Source organism: Pyrus communis, chromosome 17 (assembly GCF_041283825.1).
Source record: "Pyrus communis isolate YQ-2024b chromosome 17, ASM4128382v1, whole genome shotgun sequence".
NCBI classification, from domain to species: domain Eukaryota; kingdom Viridiplantae; phylum Streptophyta; class Magnoliopsida; order Rosales; family Rosaceae; genus Pyrus; species Pyrus communis.
In genome coordinates, this window is record NC_142581.1 from 22499727 (window position 1) to 22519550 (window position 19824).

A 19824-nucleotide genomic window follows, 5' to 3' on the forward strand; every position below is an offset into this window, starting at 1 on the left:
AGAGTGGTGACGTTCAACCTTGAAGTTGTTGCCCTTTCCCATTTCTCTTCTCTTCATTAGCTACTAATGAGTAATGAATTACAAAACTTTGTAGCAAATTTTGGATCAAAAAGGTTTAAATGATGGCTCTTTTTTTTTTTTTTTTTTTTTGGGACCCATATATACATAATGACTGCAAAAGTTTAGTAATAATTAATGTTATATATGGTGGCTATTTTAATTTCAAAATTTTGGATCCCGCCCTAAGTATAATTTCATGAACTTCAAAATTTTTTTTTCTTTCGAAACCTGTATTGCACCAGGAAAATTGTTACGAGAAGTTTATCATGATGTTTTTGGAGTGTTGATACCTTTTTATGTAAAGAAATTAAATAAACTCTCAAATTTCAGGTTGTAACGTTTGTAGCAACTCAAATTTTTTGTTTCCAGCTGAGAAGAGGTGGCCTCTCTTCTGCTGCTCCGGCATGAATTGCTGCCTAAGTAATTACTAAATTGATTGAATGAAAGAGAGTTTGTGAACTAAAACTAAATTAAAATTTTGAAACAAATGAGTAACCAAGTAACAGAAAATTGCAGCAAAGCCATCTATGTTCATTGTTCACCCCTTTTCTTCCATTGTGCATTCTAAAGAGCGAAGTTTTTTTAGTGTTTCTGAAACACAATCTGGTACCTCAAATGTCCTCATACAATTTATTGAAGAAAAAAAAATTCAGTTTAGAACCAATTGTATTATTACATTTAATATACCGGACTATGTTATGAAAAGTCTCTCCTAAAAAGCTAATTGGTTCCGATCAAAGTTACCTTAACACAATAGCTTTATTCATTCAATGAAAGAATTATCAAACCGAAATGCTTGAAAATGCAACCACCACGGTGTAGCTCAGTGGTTGGAGTCAAATTTTAGGCCCATATGCCACACGGTATGTAGTGGACTCAAATTCTGACGTTGGTGAATCATATGATAGTGACCACGGATAAGCTGAAAAGCCTAAGTAAGTCTTGCTAATTTCAACTGTAATGAAGTCATCTACTAATTTTTTTTTTTAATAAAAAAATTGCTTAAACATGCAGTGATAACATTACTTTATGTGGCATATGTGTCTCAGGAAATGGAAGACATATTTTTTACTTTAACAGTAGTACAAAGTGCGCACGAACCATCCTAGCCTATGTGATGGGTTTAAGTATAGTAAAACTTATTTTTATATGTGAAGCATGTTACTTAATTAATTTGCTAATAACTACCTCGACTTGCATGCTCACATAAAAAGCATGCCTTGACGTAAGCAAACTCTTCTCAGTATTGTTTAATACGAGAAATTTTTTAATGTGACCGATACACGGGTTAGTACACCACGTGTCATTATACAAATGCTGGGATATGTGTGTTAAAAAGTTAATAACTTAAAAAATAAAATTTCCCACCACTTATATAAAAACACGTGATATACCCCTCGTGTTCTGGTTACAATGAAAAATTTCTCATTTAATACAATGATTTTTCCTTTTGTTACAAGTAATACAAATAGAATTCAATAAGAAAACCACTTAGTACTACGATCTAGGACTCTAGTGGTATTTTTTTCACTTGTAAATGAAAAATTTTAGGTTCGATTCTCGCCAAAAACGAATTTGAACAACATTATTATAGCTCGCCCATTGTGAGGCTTAGTCCACTACCCAACCACCTCTTGTGTAGATAATATCGTTTGTTCATAAAAAAAAATGGGAGGCATCGAGTGGGTTGGTCTAGTTGGATTTCAACCCATTGGCCGACCCAACATGCTCAGGTTGGAATTGTTCAGACCCATTTCCATCTAAGAAAATAGGCAAACTAACTCACCCAAACCATTCTTAAGCAGGTTGGATTGGGTGAGTTTCTTTAGTTGTACTTAATTAATTTCTTTCTTATTTCTAATGAGTATGAGCGACAAAATAACCAATGCTTACGTCAAATTATGCCTAAATCAAGAGGATTGTTTGATGTTGTTACATCACTACAAATTACTAATACATAAATTTCAGTATTCAAATCAATAATTAATAAACAAGTGCCTAAATCATGTGCGTTAGGAACAAAAAATGTTTCTTTATAGAAGTACTTTTTATGGCAATTATTTTGATGCTCCATGAAAACATGAGGTACTTTTGCATATATAAAATGCAAAACTATACCTAGACTTCCTAAATCATAACCATGCTTCTTGAGCTCCCGTGCTTATTCACTCTGAGTTTTATCCATTCAAGACACATTCTTCTTTTTTGTCCTACTACTAAAACTTTTCACACTTGCAGCTTTGAAGTTCCAAATTATGGTACAAAGATTCCTAATTCTGTAGAGATTAGTCCCTAAAGTTAATACGAAGCAACATATAACCTAGTGTGTAAAGAGCACCCATGCACTCCATCAGAAAGCAATGGAATGTGATCATTAGGGGACATTTTTATACTACAGTAGAGTTGGAAACTCATTGCTCGAGATAGTAAAAAATTTCAATCCATTTAGTCCTATTATTGTCATATATTACTACCCAAAGTTGTGACAAATGACAAGAAAATATAGACAAAAAGACTTCAATGTATGTATCAGTTAAATATAAAAAGTAGGGAACATTTTTAAAATATCATCTGAACTTATACACTTTTATCAATTTGTCATATGAATAAAAATTTTAAGCGAATTGTCATATCAACTTTTTGAAAACATTAATTTGTCATTTCATCCTAAACCATTAGGTTTTCCATCCAAAATAAGTGGTGTTTCTTGCACATGACTTGTGTTTAGGGCTATTTAGAAAATTCTACACTCCCACTCTAAAAAGTTATCTTCGACAAAACAAAAATCTAAGATTTCTAGAAACAAAAATGAAACTTAATTCTCTTTAACAGTATAGTCCTCAAACATATATAACATGTTCTTGAAGTATAGTTGTATGTATCATACATGGAGTTTACTTAACCAACACAAGTCTCTAGGAAAAAGACAACTCAATACTCAAAGCCCCTTTGATCATAGGAGAAAAAAGAACACTCAAAACGCCATCTTGTATTTTGAGAGGCAGTAAAAACACCATGTTTTACATGAAATTCGGGTGAGTAATAACTCTATGTGCATGGTTATAACCAAAAGCACACCATTTGAAGCATGGTTATAACGTGGTCAAAGCTTTCTTTAGCTCAAAGCCATCCTTTGTTTGTGGGCCTCAGTTGGTAGCTTCACATCAGTTGCCAATCCAATAGCTTGGAGAAATCTTACAACATACCATGTCATGTCAAGCTGCCACCATTTCAGGCCATGCCTAGCCGAGTACTCAAATGCATGGTGATTGTTGTGCCAACCCTCTCCAAACGCTAGTATTGCCACCCACCTGAACAAATCCACATTTCCTTCAGAATTTTCCAGCTAAAACTGAACAAGGCAATCAGCCCAATAATGCTTTAACCCAGCCCACATTGTCATACACAAGTTTCTAACCAATTTAGGTTGAGAAATGTAAAGGAACTACTAGAGAAAAACTTGGTGGGAACTTCCTTACCATGTGACGCACATTGGGTATCAGACATTGTCTGGTTAAAACTTAACACGTTCTATAACTTTTATAAAATATTAGAATAAACGTGATGCTTCAACTGAATGGTGTCTAGCACTCAATTTGTTACATGACACGGAAGTTCCACCCAATTATTTTCTCTAGATGATGGGGTTGTGGAGAAATAGTAGTACCAATTGTTCCTAGACAAGTCACCGGTATTCCATGCTCTGTTTCCCCAAACGTGGCAAGCTGAGTTAACAAGCCAAGTAATGTGGTATACCCATATAGTCCTCACACCCTGCAATATTAAAATTGAAGCACGTTTATGTCCAAGAAATGGGAATCCTCCCACTGCATTTAGTAGGAGTTCAAGAGCAAATAATGAAAGGCCCTCAATTCATCTTACCATTCCCCACACAAGGAATGGGAATCCTCCCATTGCATATAGTACAAGTCCAAGAGCAATAGGGTGAGCAATGTAAGTTTTATGCAGGAGCTGATAGAAGGGCTGCTTCTCTAGATCCCCAGCATTATTTGATCCCCCACACTGCAAATGTTAAAAGCATAAAATATATATTTTCTTTAGAAGGAAAAAAAAACAATGAATTAGTTTTGATCTGTATGCAAAAGACCTTTTTAGCCACAATAGTCCTGAATTTCACTTAACTCCTCATTTTAGTCATTGACAAAGAAAATCGATAGAAGTGGCCATGAGTTTATTCATCGTAAACCATTTTGGTCCTTTTCGGGAAAATCAGTCAATATTCTCGTTAAATTGTCGTGTGACTACCTTTACAAAAGTATTTTTGTCAAACCAACCCCTCAACTTAACGAGGATATTGATAGATTTTTTATGAAATGATCAAAATGATTTATGGTGGACAAACTCAAAAACCACTTCTATTGATTCTTAGTGTCAAAGACCAAAGTAAAGAGTTATTCCAATTTTAGAGATAATTTTAGCTAAAAAGCCCATGTAGAACTAAAGGAAAAAGAAATTCATACCCTTTCATTCACAGATTTGGTATCAAAGAGCCAACTCATGTGACTGTACCAGAAACCTTCGATTGGGCTATGTGGGTCTTTCTCAGAATCACAGAACTGGTGGTGGTACCTGTGCACACTCACCCAATCAATTGGGCTCCCCTTCAAACCCAAAAAACACAATCAATCGAACACAAAAAAAAAAAATATCATTAAAAATAGGTTAAAATATTTGGAGGTAGGCATTCCAAAAATTCAACTTTTCTGCTAATAATAGTTTGACACATATAGAAAAAAAATTGTTCAGGGTTAATTGTGCAATCATGTCAAACTGTGAATGGTAGAAAAAAAGTGACCACCGAAAGTGTTTTGAAACACAACCAAATTCAAATTTGAAATCCTCACCTGAAGTGCTTGGGATCCACAATAAGCAAATAAGTACTCAAGAAACTTGGGGAGCTTGAAACTCTTGTGCGAGAGATTCCTATGAAAAGAAAGAGTGATTCCAAATAGACCAGTCACAACATAAAGTGCCACTGCCACCCAAAAAGCTCCCCAATTGAATTGAAAAGGTGCAAAAAGGCTAAGCAAATGCATTGCCGCCACCACACCAGCTGTGGCCACGTCCATTGGAATCCACTTTCTCCCCATAAACACATTCTTCGGCTTCTTCACAATCACATCAGAAAGTAGAATTCTCTTAAACTTGTACTCTCCTGTCTCTGTTAGTTCTGGTTCCAAGGCTTCAGACAATGCTGCATTGGTGCTTAATGCTGATGCTTTTCTATTAGAATTGGTAAGAAAAAGGCTGAAAAGCTTTGTGCTTGTTAAAAACTTATTGGGTTGTGATTGTTTTGAGTTGCAATGATCAAAAGTGAGGAGCTTGGAGCTCTGGGGCAATGGCCTTAGACCCAAAACCGGTCTTCCCGGCCGGAGAAACGTGCGGCGGAGATGAAAACAATGGTGGGTTTTGGGATTGGACTGTGGTGATGTGATCAAATCCATGGAAGAGGAAGAGGAGGAGGAGGAGGGCGTCTTAGAGTTTGATACAAAATTGGGTTTTTCACAAAACCATCAAAAAGTTTAAATAATCTGCAGAGTTGGGTTGGAGGGTTTTGGTGGGGCAGAGAGTTTGTGACTTTGTGGTGGAGTAGTCATTGCAAGATTTGTTAGATTTTGTTCAAGTTGTGGACTGAAAGGGAGAGAAAGAGAAAAGAAAGATGGAGATAAGGCGGCGTTTGGGTTTTTGGGCCGTTTGGGTTGTAGAAACCAGAATGTATAGGATCCAGTTATATTTTATCCTAATTTTTCATTTTTTTTAAAAAAATAATTTTTGTGACATTTGTTCTTATTGGTTAAAGGGGTGGAGAGATATTTGTGTAAAATTTGTGTCTCTGATTGCTCGTCTGCTTATTTGTCATCATCTCCCTCAAAGAAGTATCTATTTCTGGTCTTCTTCGTAGTACACTTGCCCATCTGATGAGCTAGAAAGAAAGAAGGAAAGAGTCGTAAATGGCTGCAGCAACAAAATCTTCGATCTTTGCGGCGTCCACACAACATCTTCCTACCATACCGTCCATTTTTGGTAGCAAAGCAAGCCCACCTGTTTCAAACACTCTTGGTATGCTTCTCCTTAATCGGTTTCCTTTGTGTGGGATTCTAGATTGAATTACAAGGAACTAGCTATAGTACTTGCAAATACCATCACCGATATGCACCTTGGAATCTTGGATGTCATTACAGTATATCTAACCGTCAGATGGTGATAATATTAAGTACTTATAAGTATTGTAGCCAAATCCGAAATATATAGATGCAGATGTGGATTATTTCAGTTGGCCAGTGAGTCCGGCCCTTGCACTCAAGTTCGAATCCCCGACCCTGTCCATTAGAGGAATTTAGAATATCTTATTGTGAAAAGAGAAAATAAATATAGATAGTATAGTTACCATAATTGTTCATGGGTTAGTTTTAAAAGCTTTTAATATGCCAAAAAAAAAAAGGGAATTATGGAAGATTGTTTCTACTTCAGTTGGAAATTTGGAACTCATACCTTAAAAGGCTGGCAATTAGAACGGTTCTATGAAGTGTGTCCATGTCTATGCTGTTTACGTGGCTTTTAAATGATATTATCTTAATCACTTAGTTAGATACCACTATAAATGTATGCAACATCAGCTAAAGCAGGCAAGGTGTAATTCAATATGCTAAAATGCTAGAGCCATCAGAGAGTATAGCTAAATTTGAGCAGGTTTGATTATACATTCATTTTTTTGGTGTTTGTGAAGAAATATTTTCATAATTTTGAAAGTGTTTCTGTGATTACATGTTCTATTTTAACTTCCATAGTTCGCCGTAAAGTATCTATGTTTTCTGTTCATAACATCGGATCATAAGACTTTTTAAGACCAAATGGATAACACTTGAGCAATGTAATGCAGCTAGCAGTTTTCGGGGTTCATCGTTGGCGAGGTGTCCTTCGATAAGGAAGAAAGTTGTGAAGGGCAATGCGAAAGTCAGTGCTGCTGCAACAACTTTTGCACCAACTCCTGTAGAGGAACCCAAAGAGTATGAGCGTTCAACTCCCTCTTACTGCAATTGCATTACTTCATTTACTTACTATCGTTAAATCTTTACTTTATTATTCTTTTTCGGGTTTCTAGTCGTTCTTTGAGCAAAAAAAAAAAAAAAATCTGATGAAATTAAACATCATCTGCATGAAGGTGTCGTACAAGCAGAATTCTTTCATTGAAATAAGATTTGTCAATATTTGTTTTCTCCTCTTTGAAAGGCTAAAATTAACCTTGGTAAAGTTAAAATTGTAAATTTCGTCTTTTCAGGTTCTCACTACCCTCATGGGCTATGTTTGAACTTGGGAGAGCTCCTGTGTATTGGAAAACCGTGAACGGTCTTCCTCCTACCGCTGTAAGTATGACATTGTAATAAAACTAGTCGGGTTTTCTTGATCGTCGTTTTCTTACGATAAACTCATTCGCAAAATCTGGCAGGGAGAAAAGCTAAGGATTTTCTACAACCCAGCTGCAAATAAAATTGTCCCAAATGAAGAATATGGGATTGCATTTAATGGTACTTGAACACAATGTCCTATTATTTATTGTTAACCTTGTGCGTTGTTTGCCTCTTCATGTGCTATGTGATGCTACTTTGAATGAGGGTGTTGGCTTGACATACATTGTTGTCGGGATTCCTAACAACTTGAGTTTTTTTTTTTTTTTTTTTTTTTTTCTGTTTGGTTAACCGCAACGGTAGTCTAAACTACTAACCCCTTCATAAGTTTTTCTCCCCGACTTCCAGCATTGCCAATCCTCTTGACTTTACTTAATAGCCATGAGGGATTCGTAATAATGCTCAAATGAATGACCCGGAGATTGTCTTGGCTCCTTGTGCTGCTTCTACCGGCTTTGGAGCTTCGAAATTCTCCCCACATTTTAACTACTCAAATCGTATTTTCTCTAGATAACTTGAAGTAAGTTGAGGTTCCATAATAGAACCAATTGGCAGTACAAGGAGTAGCCCAAAGCACATGCAAGGTCTCTCCTCACATCAATCTGGGATTCATTCTCAACATTGCTCCTCCCAGATTCCTTTACAGCTAAGTTTTTGATGTGCAATGGTAGTTTTGTACTCATATCTCATTTACACAAGGCCGAAACGAATGATTTGGAGTATGTCTTGGCTCCTTGTGCTACTTCTATGCCTTTGGAGCTTCAAAATCCTCCCACATTTCACTTACCTTGTTCATTTTTCTCTTCTAGTTTCTCTCCCCTTCCCTTCATATCTTTTCTTTCGTAAATCCAAATTCCAGGGTTTCATGCCTATGTTGTAACTCATTGATCGGAAATGCCTAACTACTTTAGTTTTTTAAACCGCAATGATAGTCTAAACTACTAATCCCTTCATAAGTTTTTCTCCCCGACTTCCAGCATTGACAATCCTCTTGACTTTACTTAATAGCCATGAAGAATTCGTAACAATGCTCAAATGAATGATCTGGAGATTGTCTTGGTTCCTTGTGCTGCTTCTACCAGCTTTGGAGCTTCGAAATTCTCCCCACATTTTATCTACTCAATTCGTATTTTCTCTAGATTACTTATAAGCACATGCAAGGTCCCTCCTCCCATCAATGTAGGATTCATTCTCAAAATTACTCCTCCCAGATTCCATTATTGCTAAAAAATTTATGTGCAATGGTAGTTTCATAATCATTTTCATAAGTCCCATTATATTTCTAACAGCATTGTTGTTTGCCTCTTGACTTCGCATATAAGCCATTAGGGATATGGAACAATGCTGAAATGAACAGTTTGGAGTATGTCTTGGCTCCTTGTGCTACTTCTATGCCATTGGAGCTTCGAAATCCTCCCACATTTCATTTACCTCGTTCATTTTTCTCTTCTAGTTCCTCTCCCCTTCCCTTCATATATTTCGTTTCGTAAATCCAAATTCCAGGATTTCATGCCTATGTTATAACTCATTGATCGGAAATGTCCTACTTTTGTGGCTGAAAAATCAGCTGAATATGCCTTTGCCCTTTCAATTCTTGGTCACAGTTGCATTTTATTTACTTGGTTGTATTCTTGTCTTCACAGGAGGTTTTAATCAGCCTATAATGTGCGGCGGTGAGCCAAGGGCAATGCTTAGTATAAACCGAGGCAAAGCCGATTCCCCAATGTATTCCATCCAAATATGTATTCCCCGGCATGGTTAGTATCATTCAGTTAAGTTCATCTTTCATTTCTTGGCCATATAACGTTGTTTTTCCTAACCAACTGTTCTAAATTCTCCAGCCCTGAACTTAATCTTTTCGTTTACAAACGGAGTTGATTGGGATGGTCCTTACAGACTACAATTTCAAGTTCCCAACGGTTTGAAGAACAAACCGATTGAATTCTTTAACGAGGTAAAACTCATCTTGTCAAAGTTCAAATCAGGACTATATGGTGCTCAAAGAATCTATGAAATACTAATGATATCAGCTATCAGAATTGTTGAATCAGTTCTAACAAGTTTATTCTGTACACCTGTAACTGAAAATTTTGCATCGTTGTATTTGGATGATGCGTTCATGGCAGGGACTAGCAGAAGAGTTGAGTAAAGACGGTGCATGTGAGAGAGCAATCTTTCCTGATACGTTTGTTGTCGTAACAAGATGCAATATGATTGGGAATTTGACAGTTGAAGGAGTAAGCAAATTGTTCATATTCACAACAACATTATTTTCTCAAGTGAAAGTGCCAAAATGATTTGTAAATCTAATTGTTCCACCCTTGCAGGGCGATCGTTGCAACCTTAATCTCGTACCAGGATGCACAGATCCCAGTTCACCAACCTACGACCCACTTGCCAATGTGGATGATGGATCATGCCCAATGGAGCTAGAGTAGCATCGTGCAGTCAGTAATACATGCCCATCTTACTCGTAAATATGTCACGGTGTGTAGTACATATACGGTAACTGTCTAGAAAATGCCTGTCTTATTGAGGAAACTGCACTGAGATTGTTGGTTTCATAGAGTTTATACAAGTCATAGTTGCAATCTCATCCAAAGTATTCAAGCCGCTTTTGCTGATTTCCTAAAGAAATTCGGGTAGTCGGAGCTTCCGAACATTTTCTAGCTGCATAGCTTAAACATTTTTTGTATGTCCTTTGAATAAGAAAACTGAAAAGAAAGATTCATGCAAATCACATTGGACATGTTGATTTGGTGCCTTCCGTTGTCATGATAGATTCTTCGAAGACGGAAGAATTCTTTGCGAAAGGCCAACCGACGCGGATTTTGACCGCTTTACGGCAAGGAATTAGGCATGTGAATGTTGTGAGGCCATTTGTTTTGCGTTTTTGTTCCAAAAGGTATGGGTGGGATGGTAAAATTCACAGGAGGAGATTTGAATGGGAATAGGTAGGGGTAGGTTCGGTTCCGAATCTAACCGCAATGCGCGGTCCAAAAACCAAACCAAACCAAAGAAGGTCAAATAAACTTTTACATGAGTGAAAAACCGAAACCGAATTGATTATTGTGGTTTCCCGATATTCGGTAATACCGAAATGGTTTTGGTTTTTTCGATTGGGGCATAGAATGCGGGCTTGAAGTGATAATAATTACAATTAAAAGAAGTAATCTATATTATATCTACGGATTTCGATTCATTTTTTATGTAGGAAAGTTGATCAGACCATAACAATCCCCACAACTAATCCTTATTTTTATAAAAAAATAAGGATCCCTTCCTTTAAACGCTTTATATATATATATACTACGGTTTGGTGGTGATATTCCTCTTTAGTTAGAAATAAGAGGTCTTAGGTTTGAATCTCGTGAATAGTGAATTCGATACCAAATTAGGCTACTCATTGTGTGGTTTAGCCGAACTCCCTCTTCCCTTAGTGTAAAAATATCAATGTACTAAAAAAAAAAAAAAAAATTTCCATTCGGTTCAATCTTACCAAAGTAACCTATGTGTCATAACAATACCTGACCGAATTTTTCAATTTCAATTACTGAGGTTTTCAGTATTTTCGGTTCAGTATCGATATGGATTAGGTCCGTTTCAATTTTTTCGATTTTTCATTACCACAGGGGGAATGGGTTTTGAAGGGAATTAGGCTACCCTCCGCTATGGATTTGTTCACGATATTTCATGAGGCACCAATTATTTAGAATGCCCCAACCATCATATCACTACCAAGTACCTACTAATTGACCAAAAATTGTTTTTAAGCAAAAATACTATGAAACTATTAAAAAACATTGATTGGAAGTGGTTAGTAGCCAAACCCCATCATCCCTTTTCCCAAATCCTCACTTTTGAAGGTCTAAAACTCGTTTTCTCCTTTAGTCATTAGCAATTAGTCATTATATTTTAACCAAATCAAGGAATTAGGAGTGTTATTAATTACCATTTTATTTCCTTTTGTGGTTGGAAGTCAACAAGAAGAATCATATAAACTCACTTTTTGAAAAGAAAACAAATTAATTGAGAAAAAATTACTTCTAATTCTAACCCCAAAAAGCACTCTTCGATATGGAAAATACTTTCTCCGTGTTTATGATGGATTATTTCTGCTTATGCGTCAAACTGCGTTTTATGGTGAGGAGATGATTACGTTTGCATACATGTCAAACTGTGGTTTAAGAATGGAAAGTTCTGTTTAGAAACACACTCTTGAAGAAATTAACAACAAATGGTCCCCAGACAATTGAGCTGGTTGAGCTCTCTTTCTGACTCTATACAAGTTGATACACCTACTTTCATTTTCTTATCGAAAAACATACTCAAATTCCTACCCCAAAACTACCTGCCTACATTCCCATCTGTTCAAGGAAACAGAGCCTCTTTGGTAGAAGTTGATCTCTTGCTTTTCTCATACTTTCCGGCCAGAGAATCAAACAGAAAACCGGCTCCAACCCCCACGGCCAAGTCTATCGTGTAGTGCCCTCTTGTCCCCAGCAGCCTCACCGATTGCAGGACATTGAGGGCATCGAATGTCCATGCCATTTCCCACCTCTGCATTCTTCTCATATCCAAGGATGCAATCACAGACCCGGCTACATGCCCCGAGAAGAACAGGAAAAACGACACATTCCCGACTGGGAAGTCCGCTCCTGACCCCAAAAACCCCTGTCAAAACATGGATTATTACACAACGCGCAAAATGTGAGGTTTATTTATGCGCGATGTATAACGATGGTGTGGGTATTACCTGTGGCAATGGAAGTTGGGTGGAGTAGCCAAGGATGCCCCGGCATGTGAACATGAAGACGGCCGCGATTGTGGGTCTTGGGCGTCCCTCTACTAGCCATGCCCATAGTATATATGTGGTCTGCATTGCCACAAACACCTAGAGTGCCAGAAACCAATTCAACACTGAACAAGACATAAAAATGCCATTCAATTTTGCACTACTTCATAGCACATCAAATGTCCCCAGAAACCCAACATTGGATTTGGAGAGGATCAAAGTCTCGATATCTAGGCACCCAAAACTTCAATCACATCAACGACCGATAAATAAATAAATAAACAGAAATATTATTTTGTTGACTGTAAATCTGGACCACCGACGAAGTTAGATTTTTCATTTTTCCCTAAATGTGGTGTCTAAATTCAAAGGGTGATAAGCTTACCCAAAACATAAGTGGAAATGCACGCTCTGTCAGAAATGCGATTTTGTTCTTAATATGACAAAAAACCCCAATTGCCCAAAAAATGCCAAATTTATTCGATTAAATTCACAAAAAAAATTACAACTCTAAACATATCAGGACAAATTAACCAAACCCCGAACAAAAAAAAACGACGGAGAAAAATACAGATTACAACACAAACCCAGAAAATGCAATTTCTTTAAATATAATTAAAACGCAATTAGAGTTAGCAATTTAGTACCGTGTTAAGGCCAGCGAGCAAGGTGTTAAGCTTGGGCTTGGAAGCCAGGAGGAGGTGGAGCGAGCGGGTGGTGACGAACCCGATATCGAACGGCGGCGACGACGACGGCACCATCCGGAGCGTGTACTCCACGCCCATGAAGAAGAGGACCCCCATTGCGAAGAGGCAGGGTATCCAATGGTGTTTGGCCACGTGGACGGCGTCATGCAGCCTCCACGTCATGAAGGAGGCCTTGCCGCCGCCGTTGAGACCGATCTTCTTGGCCTTAGAAGAAGAATACATCGCCTCCTCGTTGTGGTCTGCGGGCGAAGGGGAAACGACGCGAATGGGCTTGCCGTTTGGGACCCTTTTGTGCCGAGGCTTGAGGGACGAAACGGCGCCGTTCATTGTGAGTGGGGTTGGAGTTAAAGAGGCTTTTGGGGCAAGCGAGATTGTGGGATGCGGTGATCTATATATAACTAGAGGTTTAGATATTTCTCTAAACAGGATTAGAATTGTTAATTGGAAATTAGATTAATTTAAATGGATTGTTAAGGGACGGGGACAGCGGAGCATCCAATGTGAAAAAGTGTTGGAAGTTGAGAGAAGGTGGATCTGAGAATCTGTGCGTGGAGAGAAAAGGAAGGGGCATGAGCAAGTGGGTGAAAGGGACGCGTGGTCATCAAGCGTTGTAATATGTGACTCGTGACTTGTGAAATAGGGACACTAACATGGTCCCGTATATCGTATGATGTTTTGTGTCAAGAAAAAGATATGTATAAGTTTTTTTGTTCATATGTTTTTGTTTTATTAGCATGTACTATCACGTGGTGGTATATTTGTAATATGTAAATAAGGGATCAATTTATGCGAGACAAGTTAATTATCATTGGAGGTGAAAATTTTACTCATAATGATACATGAAAAAGGGAAGTGATTTCCATACCATTTTAAGTTTCTCACACATCGCTCTTTACCGATTGAATAAATAAAACGTATTCAACAATCAGAATTAAATATGAGTGTGTAAAAAACGAGTATGAAAATCAATTTTCTTATTAAACTGAGGTGTTAGAACAGTAAACTCATTTTATATCAATCATTCTTATGAGATAGATACATACACTTTTGTTGGGTATATACATCGTTTTTCTTAACTTGGTTGTTTTCGTGATTTAGCGTGTTTGATTTTAAATTTATGAGATGCCATCATATTCCCAACTAGATATGGAAGTAAATTCACCTACTCGACTAAAAATGAAAAGAAACAAATTCACTTGCGCTTATAGTACATAGGCATAATTAATTTTGACCATTATGATACATATCCTATGCAATAGTAATATTATGGGCCATTAAAGAATTTAGGTACAAAGTGAAAGTACAAACTGATCCTGTTATGGTTTTACTTCATATTTAATTCGACCAAGTTCAAATTCAATACAAAGTGGAAGTACAAACTGAACATGTTATAGTTTTACTCCATATTTAATTCGACCAAGTTCAAATTCGATTCACATAAATTTTAAGTGCAATACTTATTTATGGATTGTTTTGCTATATATGTCCATTGTGACCACATACAAGTAATTCACAATTTTTATCAAACGTGAATTTTTTTCTTTTTTTTTGGGGAGCATAAAAGGACGGAGCGTAGGTATTGCATGCGTAAGTGACCAGTACATGATTCAACGTACGAATCAGCTTACACCACGTCATTGTGTATTATTGAGCATTTTAACTTGGAAAACAAAAATGTTATTCTTATCATCTATTTGTATCATTTCTTTAATAGAGATGAGACCCCACATGCATTGGCAAACCCTACCTCTATTAGAGAGATGATACAAATTATGGTAAAATAGGTGGTAAGTGTAACATTACTCCTTGAAAAATGTATTTTTTCTGTTGATAAGCGGTGTGGCTTGAATGATACGTAGCAATGATTGTTAAGGTGTTTTAGACTTTAGCCTTTAATGATGATGATGGCGTGTCACGTGTTTTAGCCTTTAGTAATAGTAATTTAGAAAATATTTTTTGCACACCACTCTAAAGTGATGGTAATGCTCATCAATTTAATAATTACTATTAGATGATTTGATTTATCCTATTTACTAAACAAATCTTGAAACTGAAACTCATCGACCCGAAAATTCATCATTGGTAAAGTCCCCAATCCAACCGAATCCATTATGATGAAAGAAATACGGTTTCGGAATGTGCGTGGAGAAAAGAATACGAAATCCTAACTCTTTCATCCCAATTAATACTACCTATCTATCACCATCCACCAGACATTAGAGAAAAAGACTTTCCTTCAAAAGCATTCATCTAAAACAACGTAGAGTACTAACTACAGTTTAACAACGAAAACAAAATAGAACACTGAAACACATGCAATCAATTTCTTACGATAAAGTTTCGCTGATGCTTCCTTCACTTGAAAAATCTCTGATAAAGATTACGATCTTAGTAGGTACATATAGCTTTCCCCATCGTACTCTTCGGGCCGTTTGGGGGGTTGGAAGGGATAAGCTCGCATTTAAGATTGGTTAGGCTAAGGTTGGAAAGGATAGGTTGGGATGCTTAACTATTGTTTGGTGTAAGTAACAACCCACGTCCTTGCTCCACCGGTCTGACGACGCCATTCCGATGACCACACGAGGTAAGGGCCGTTGGCGACGAATCTGGAGAAAGATGAGATCGCTGCTAACGACGAGCGAGGTCTGGAGATTGCTGCTTGTGCATATAGGATTTGTAACCCGTGTGTGAAGTTAAATTAGATAATCCACTTTATTTTAAATTCATAACCTATCATGTCTCGTCTTGTCTAAAATATATTTTGACATAGCAAACATAGGCGTGGGGGCTTAGTGTTTCTTAGCATCTCAATTTACCAGATTTGTGCATGGCGGTTTCACAAAGATTGGTAATTTAAAAACGTAGTGTTGTACCTAGGAAAGCTAATTAAACTACAGTAGTTAATCAACGCATGCTAGTGCTGCAGGGACGGTACATGCTCTCACCAATTATGAAGAAATGAACACACATAACACTAATCATTGATTAATTAGTAAAGAAAACTCCACAAGTTCTAATTATTGATTAATTAATAAGTAAATAGCAAACCATGGCACATGATGGATTCCATGCAGTGCATGCACATAAGAAATTAAACTAAGACAACTAATCCTGTATATTACAGCTGCCTCTCTTCCCGGTGAAACAATTCACAGTTTACACAAATTATTAGGCTAATAGCAATTCATATACGGGAGAGCGTAGCGGAATATTCTAAAACCAACTTCGGTTATCGTCAATAGAAGTCGAAGCAGATCAACACAATAGTTGTTTGACAAAAGTACTTGGAAATAATACCTCTATCAATCTTTTTCAAAAAAAATATGATAGTGTCTTATTTGCAAGAAATAAGAACTAATGCAATGATTTGAACATTGTTTTCTTCTTCTTATTTCGCCTTAAACTCCTCTCTGTCGTTTGGGTTCTCCTCCATGTCGAATGGATTCAATAAATTATAAATCAAACAAAATTACGAACATAGTGTTAAATTTTCTTTCCTAATAAATAAAAAAAAATTTCCTAAGAAATAAATGAAAATCAGAATACACAAAGATTAGAAATAAAAACTACAAACTAGTCATTCACAAATTACTTGAAATTAACGTTTACTCTTACAGGCAGACGTAAAGGAAAAGACATTTGGAGCACGGACTGTATACGATTAAAAGCTAATAGGAACAACTTTAAAAGCATGTAAATAAGCACAACCTATTTATACCCCAACATCTACAAAAACTCCTAAAGATTACACAAAATATTAACCTCTCCAAATGGCTACAGAATTAGTTAATTCTTTCAGGGGTTTGGTTCAGCAACTATTGCAAACCTCATCGCTCGGATTATGTCCGTGAGAGAAACGAGGCCCTTGAGCAAGCCTTGTTGATCCACAACCCAAACTCGGTGCACATGTTTGGTGACCACCTTGTCAATCACTTGACCTATGGGCGTATCGGATTTGCATACGACCAGTTCCCTCGACGTTGGACCCGCTGTGTTCGATGCTATTGATGCCAATAGAGGGTTTGCAAAGACAGTCTCCGTATAGTCCAGGGCACTCATTGGCAGCCATGTTTTCAGCGTCGCAAAGTGGCAACCCCTCAAATCCGTTGCCGAAAATGTTCCTATAACCTCCCTACCTATGCCCTGCGGTCAAAGGCATAAGAAAATCAATGCCACTAAACTTATACTCCCACATGTTAGTTGTAGACATTTAATGACCACATTGCTGACAACTTCTCTAATAGTGGTGACACCAAGTTTTAGAGTCTACATGGTCGATTGGTAAACGTGGTCAAATATCCTGGACAAAACATCACTCGTACTTGTATTACAGGCAAACCAAAGTACGATTAGCCACTTGCAATATGAACCAATCATTTCAAACAGTACATGTCGCAAACAGAAAAAGAGAAAATTAAATTTCAATGAGACGTACATTTACAAGCTGCTTGTGATCTTCTTCATTGTCGGCGTCTGAGGATCTGACAATCGGAACAGCATTCAGCAAAGCTATCCGCATGCACTTGATGGCATCTATAACCATTGTGCGGTCAGTGATAGCGAAAACTCGTTCAGTTACCACTCCCAAATCAGACACCGTCCGTGATAGGATGCCATCGAGTTCGGATCCGGAGCTGGCATGTTCCTTGAGGAACTTCAACACATCCATTTGGGTGAGCATCCGGTAGCTGGAAGCGGATTCCACAAGTTCAACTCCAGCGATGTTGTCCATGTGGCTGTCTACGGGTACCAAAGCACGGTGTATTCCTTTGCTAAACATTTCCATACAGTCTATGATGCTGAAGATCGAAAGTGGTTATAGTTATAATTCGAAGATTGTGAGCAATATCCCACAATTGCATTAACCCCAATTTTTTTAATTTAAAAAATAACTCATTGCGGTTGACCTAGTAGAACTGACTGTAAATCTAATCCACACATTAGATAATCTCACTCCGAGACTAGGAGAGATTGTAACATAACATGTTTTACAAGAGAAAAATTGATGTAAATTAAAAGTCCACACATTAGATAATCCACACATTTGCTAAAATTCAAAATTAAAAAGAAATTAGTCACCTTGTGTTGGGGTTTAGTGTCCACAAGCTTAAACCCTCAAGGCAGTGCCCTATGATCTTAGACACCGGAACTGACATCTTCTGATCAAGATCAAACCCATCATTAACTTCTTCATCCATCAGCTGATCTTCAGTCCCTGCAATATGAGCCAAGATATCAAGCATGGTGGCCAATCCTATATAGTGCTTCCGCACAGTCCCGGTCTGCTTGTCAGCTTCCATGATCATAGAACCACCGGCTCCAATCCACTGGCCTGGCGGTGCTGCCACGGGCACGGCCAGCACCTTGTTCGCCACCAAAGCGTTCATGGTATGGGCAAGAGTCGCCGTGTACGGCACCTCCACCAGCCTCCGCTTGTTAAACATCAGGTCCCCGACCTTCTTGTCACTTAGCCGTTGAGTACTACTCTGATCAGCCTCGTGAGAAGGCTGCTTGGCGGTGCCGCTGTTGTACTGCTCCTTTGTTTGCTGCATTTTGTTTATTTTTTGTACTGAATTTTGTGCAAGAGGAAAGTGGAAGATAATGAGGTGGTGTTATTGATATTTATCCGTAAGATGGGTGCTTCGGACTGGTACGTGTCGAAGTCAGAGCTGCGGCAGTTGCAAGGCTGTATTTGTGTAGCCACGTTTAGAGAAATGATAGGACTCGGTGGCATAACACCTGTCACGGTCACGAACTATACATGATGCTGTTTTTAGTATTTTATTTGGTTAAGTACAAAAAAACTACTTCTGGTGTCACGACACATTCATACTTCATCTTTTAAAGTTGACAATGTCATACCTCATCTTTAGAATTTGGTCCAATGTTATACCTTCCGTTAAGCCGTTTACTTTTCAGTTACATGCTAACGTGGTTTGATTCGGGACCCACTTTCTGTTAAAAAATTATTAAAATATTATTAAAAATTAAAGAAAAATTTATTTAATATTTTTTAAATATTAAAAGAAAAGTAAAAAAAATTTAAAAAAAAAAAAAAAAAAAAAAAAAAAAAAAACCCTCAGCAACAACCCCAAAGAAGAAGGGGAAGAAGAAGGAGGAGGAAGAAGAAAACGAAGGTTTCCCGGTTCCACCTTAATTGTAACATCCCACGTCGCCTAGGGGAGTGATCCTTAAATGTATATTCTCATCCCTACTTAGCACGAGGCCTTTTGGGAGCTCACTGGCTTTGGGTTCCATGGGAACTCCGAAGTTAAACGAGTAGCGCGCGAGAGCAATCCCATGATGGGTGACCCACTAGGAAGTTCTCGTGTGAGTTCCCAGAAACAAAACCGTGAGGGCGTGGTCGGGGCTCAAAGCGGACAATATTATGCTACGGTAGTGGAGCGGGCCCGGGAAGTGATCCCGCCCGGACCGGGATGTGACATTAATGGGCTCTAGGTTTTTTTTTTTTTCCTTTTTTTTTTTTTTCTTTTTTTCCTCCTCCTTCTTCCTCCTCCTTTTGCAGAAGGAGGTCACGAAGGTTTCCCGATTCCAGGATCTAGGTTTTTTTTTTTTTTTTTTCTTCTTCTTTTTTTCCTCCTCCTTCTTCCTCCTCCTTCTTTTGCAGATTCGGGTTTTTTTTTTTTTTTTTTTTCTTTTCCCCTTCTTCTTCTTCTTCTTCCTCCTTCTTCTTTTGCAGAAGGTTATATACACACACACACACACACACACACACATATATATGTATATATATAACTTTTCCTTATTATTTTAATATTTAAAAATTATTAAATGATTGTTTTTTTAGTTTTTAATAATATTTATTAATTTTTTA

General features: G+C 37.5%; 4 protein-coding genes across 4 annotated transcripts; 1 reads left to right on the forward strand and 3 right to left on the reverse strand.

Moving 5' to 3' along the window:
• Positions 1–2932: 2932 nt before the first annotated feature.
• LOC137708088 (palmitoyl-monogalactosyldiacylglycerol delta-7 desaturase, chloroplastic) lies at positions 2933–5525 on the reverse strand. Its single transcript, XM_068447079.2, has 5 exons — positions 4926–5525; positions 4542–4682; positions 3943–4083; positions 3728–3834; positions 2933–3371 (listed from the first exon to the last, which is right to left on the reverse strand). The coding sequence occupies exons 1-5, from the start codon at positions 5523–5525 to the stop codon at positions 3176–3178; spliced, it is 1185 nt and encodes a 394-aa protein (XP_068303180.2). The 3' UTR covers positions 2933–3175.
• A 474-nt stretch (positions 5526–5999) lies between these two features.
• Positions 6000–10083, forward strand: PIFI (post-illumination chlorophyll fluorescence increase). Its single transcript, XM_068447080.2, has 8 exons — positions 6000–6141; positions 6962–7088; positions 7361–7445; positions 7529–7607; positions 9131–9244; positions 9329–9441; positions 9614–9724; positions 9815–10083. Exons 1-8 carry the CDS (start codon positions 6033–6035, stop codon positions 9923–9925), a joined length of 849 nt encoding a protein of 282 aa, XP_068303181.2. The 5' UTR covers positions 6000–6032; the 3' UTR covers positions 9926–10083.
• A 1587-nt stretch (positions 10084–11670) lies between these two features.
• On the reverse strand, positions 11671–13620 carry LOC137708271 (phosphatidylcholine:diacylglycerol cholinephosphotransferase 1). Its single transcript, XM_068447313.2, has 3 exons — positions 12930–13620; positions 12244–12381; positions 11671–12161 (listed from the first exon to the last, which is right to left on the reverse strand). Exons 1-3 carry the CDS (start codon positions 13314–13316, stop codon positions 11859–11861), a joined length of 828 nt encoding a protein of 275 aa, XP_068303414.2. The 5' UTR covers positions 13317–13620; the 3' UTR covers positions 11671–11858.
• Positions 13621–16542: 2922 nt separating this feature from the next.
• On the reverse strand, positions 16543–18655 carry LOC137708832 (SNF1-related protein kinase regulatory subunit gamma-like PV42a). Its single transcript, XM_068447987.2, has 3 exons — positions 18069–18655; positions 17425–17788; positions 16543–17132 (listed from the first exon to the last, which is right to left on the reverse strand). The coding sequence occupies exons 1-3, from the start codon at positions 18539–18541 to the stop codon at positions 16785–16787; spliced, it is 1185 nt and encodes a 394-aa protein (XP_068304088.2). The 5' UTR covers positions 18542–18655; the 3' UTR covers positions 16543–16784.
• Between the last annotated feature and the right edge of the window lie 1169 nt (positions 18656–19824).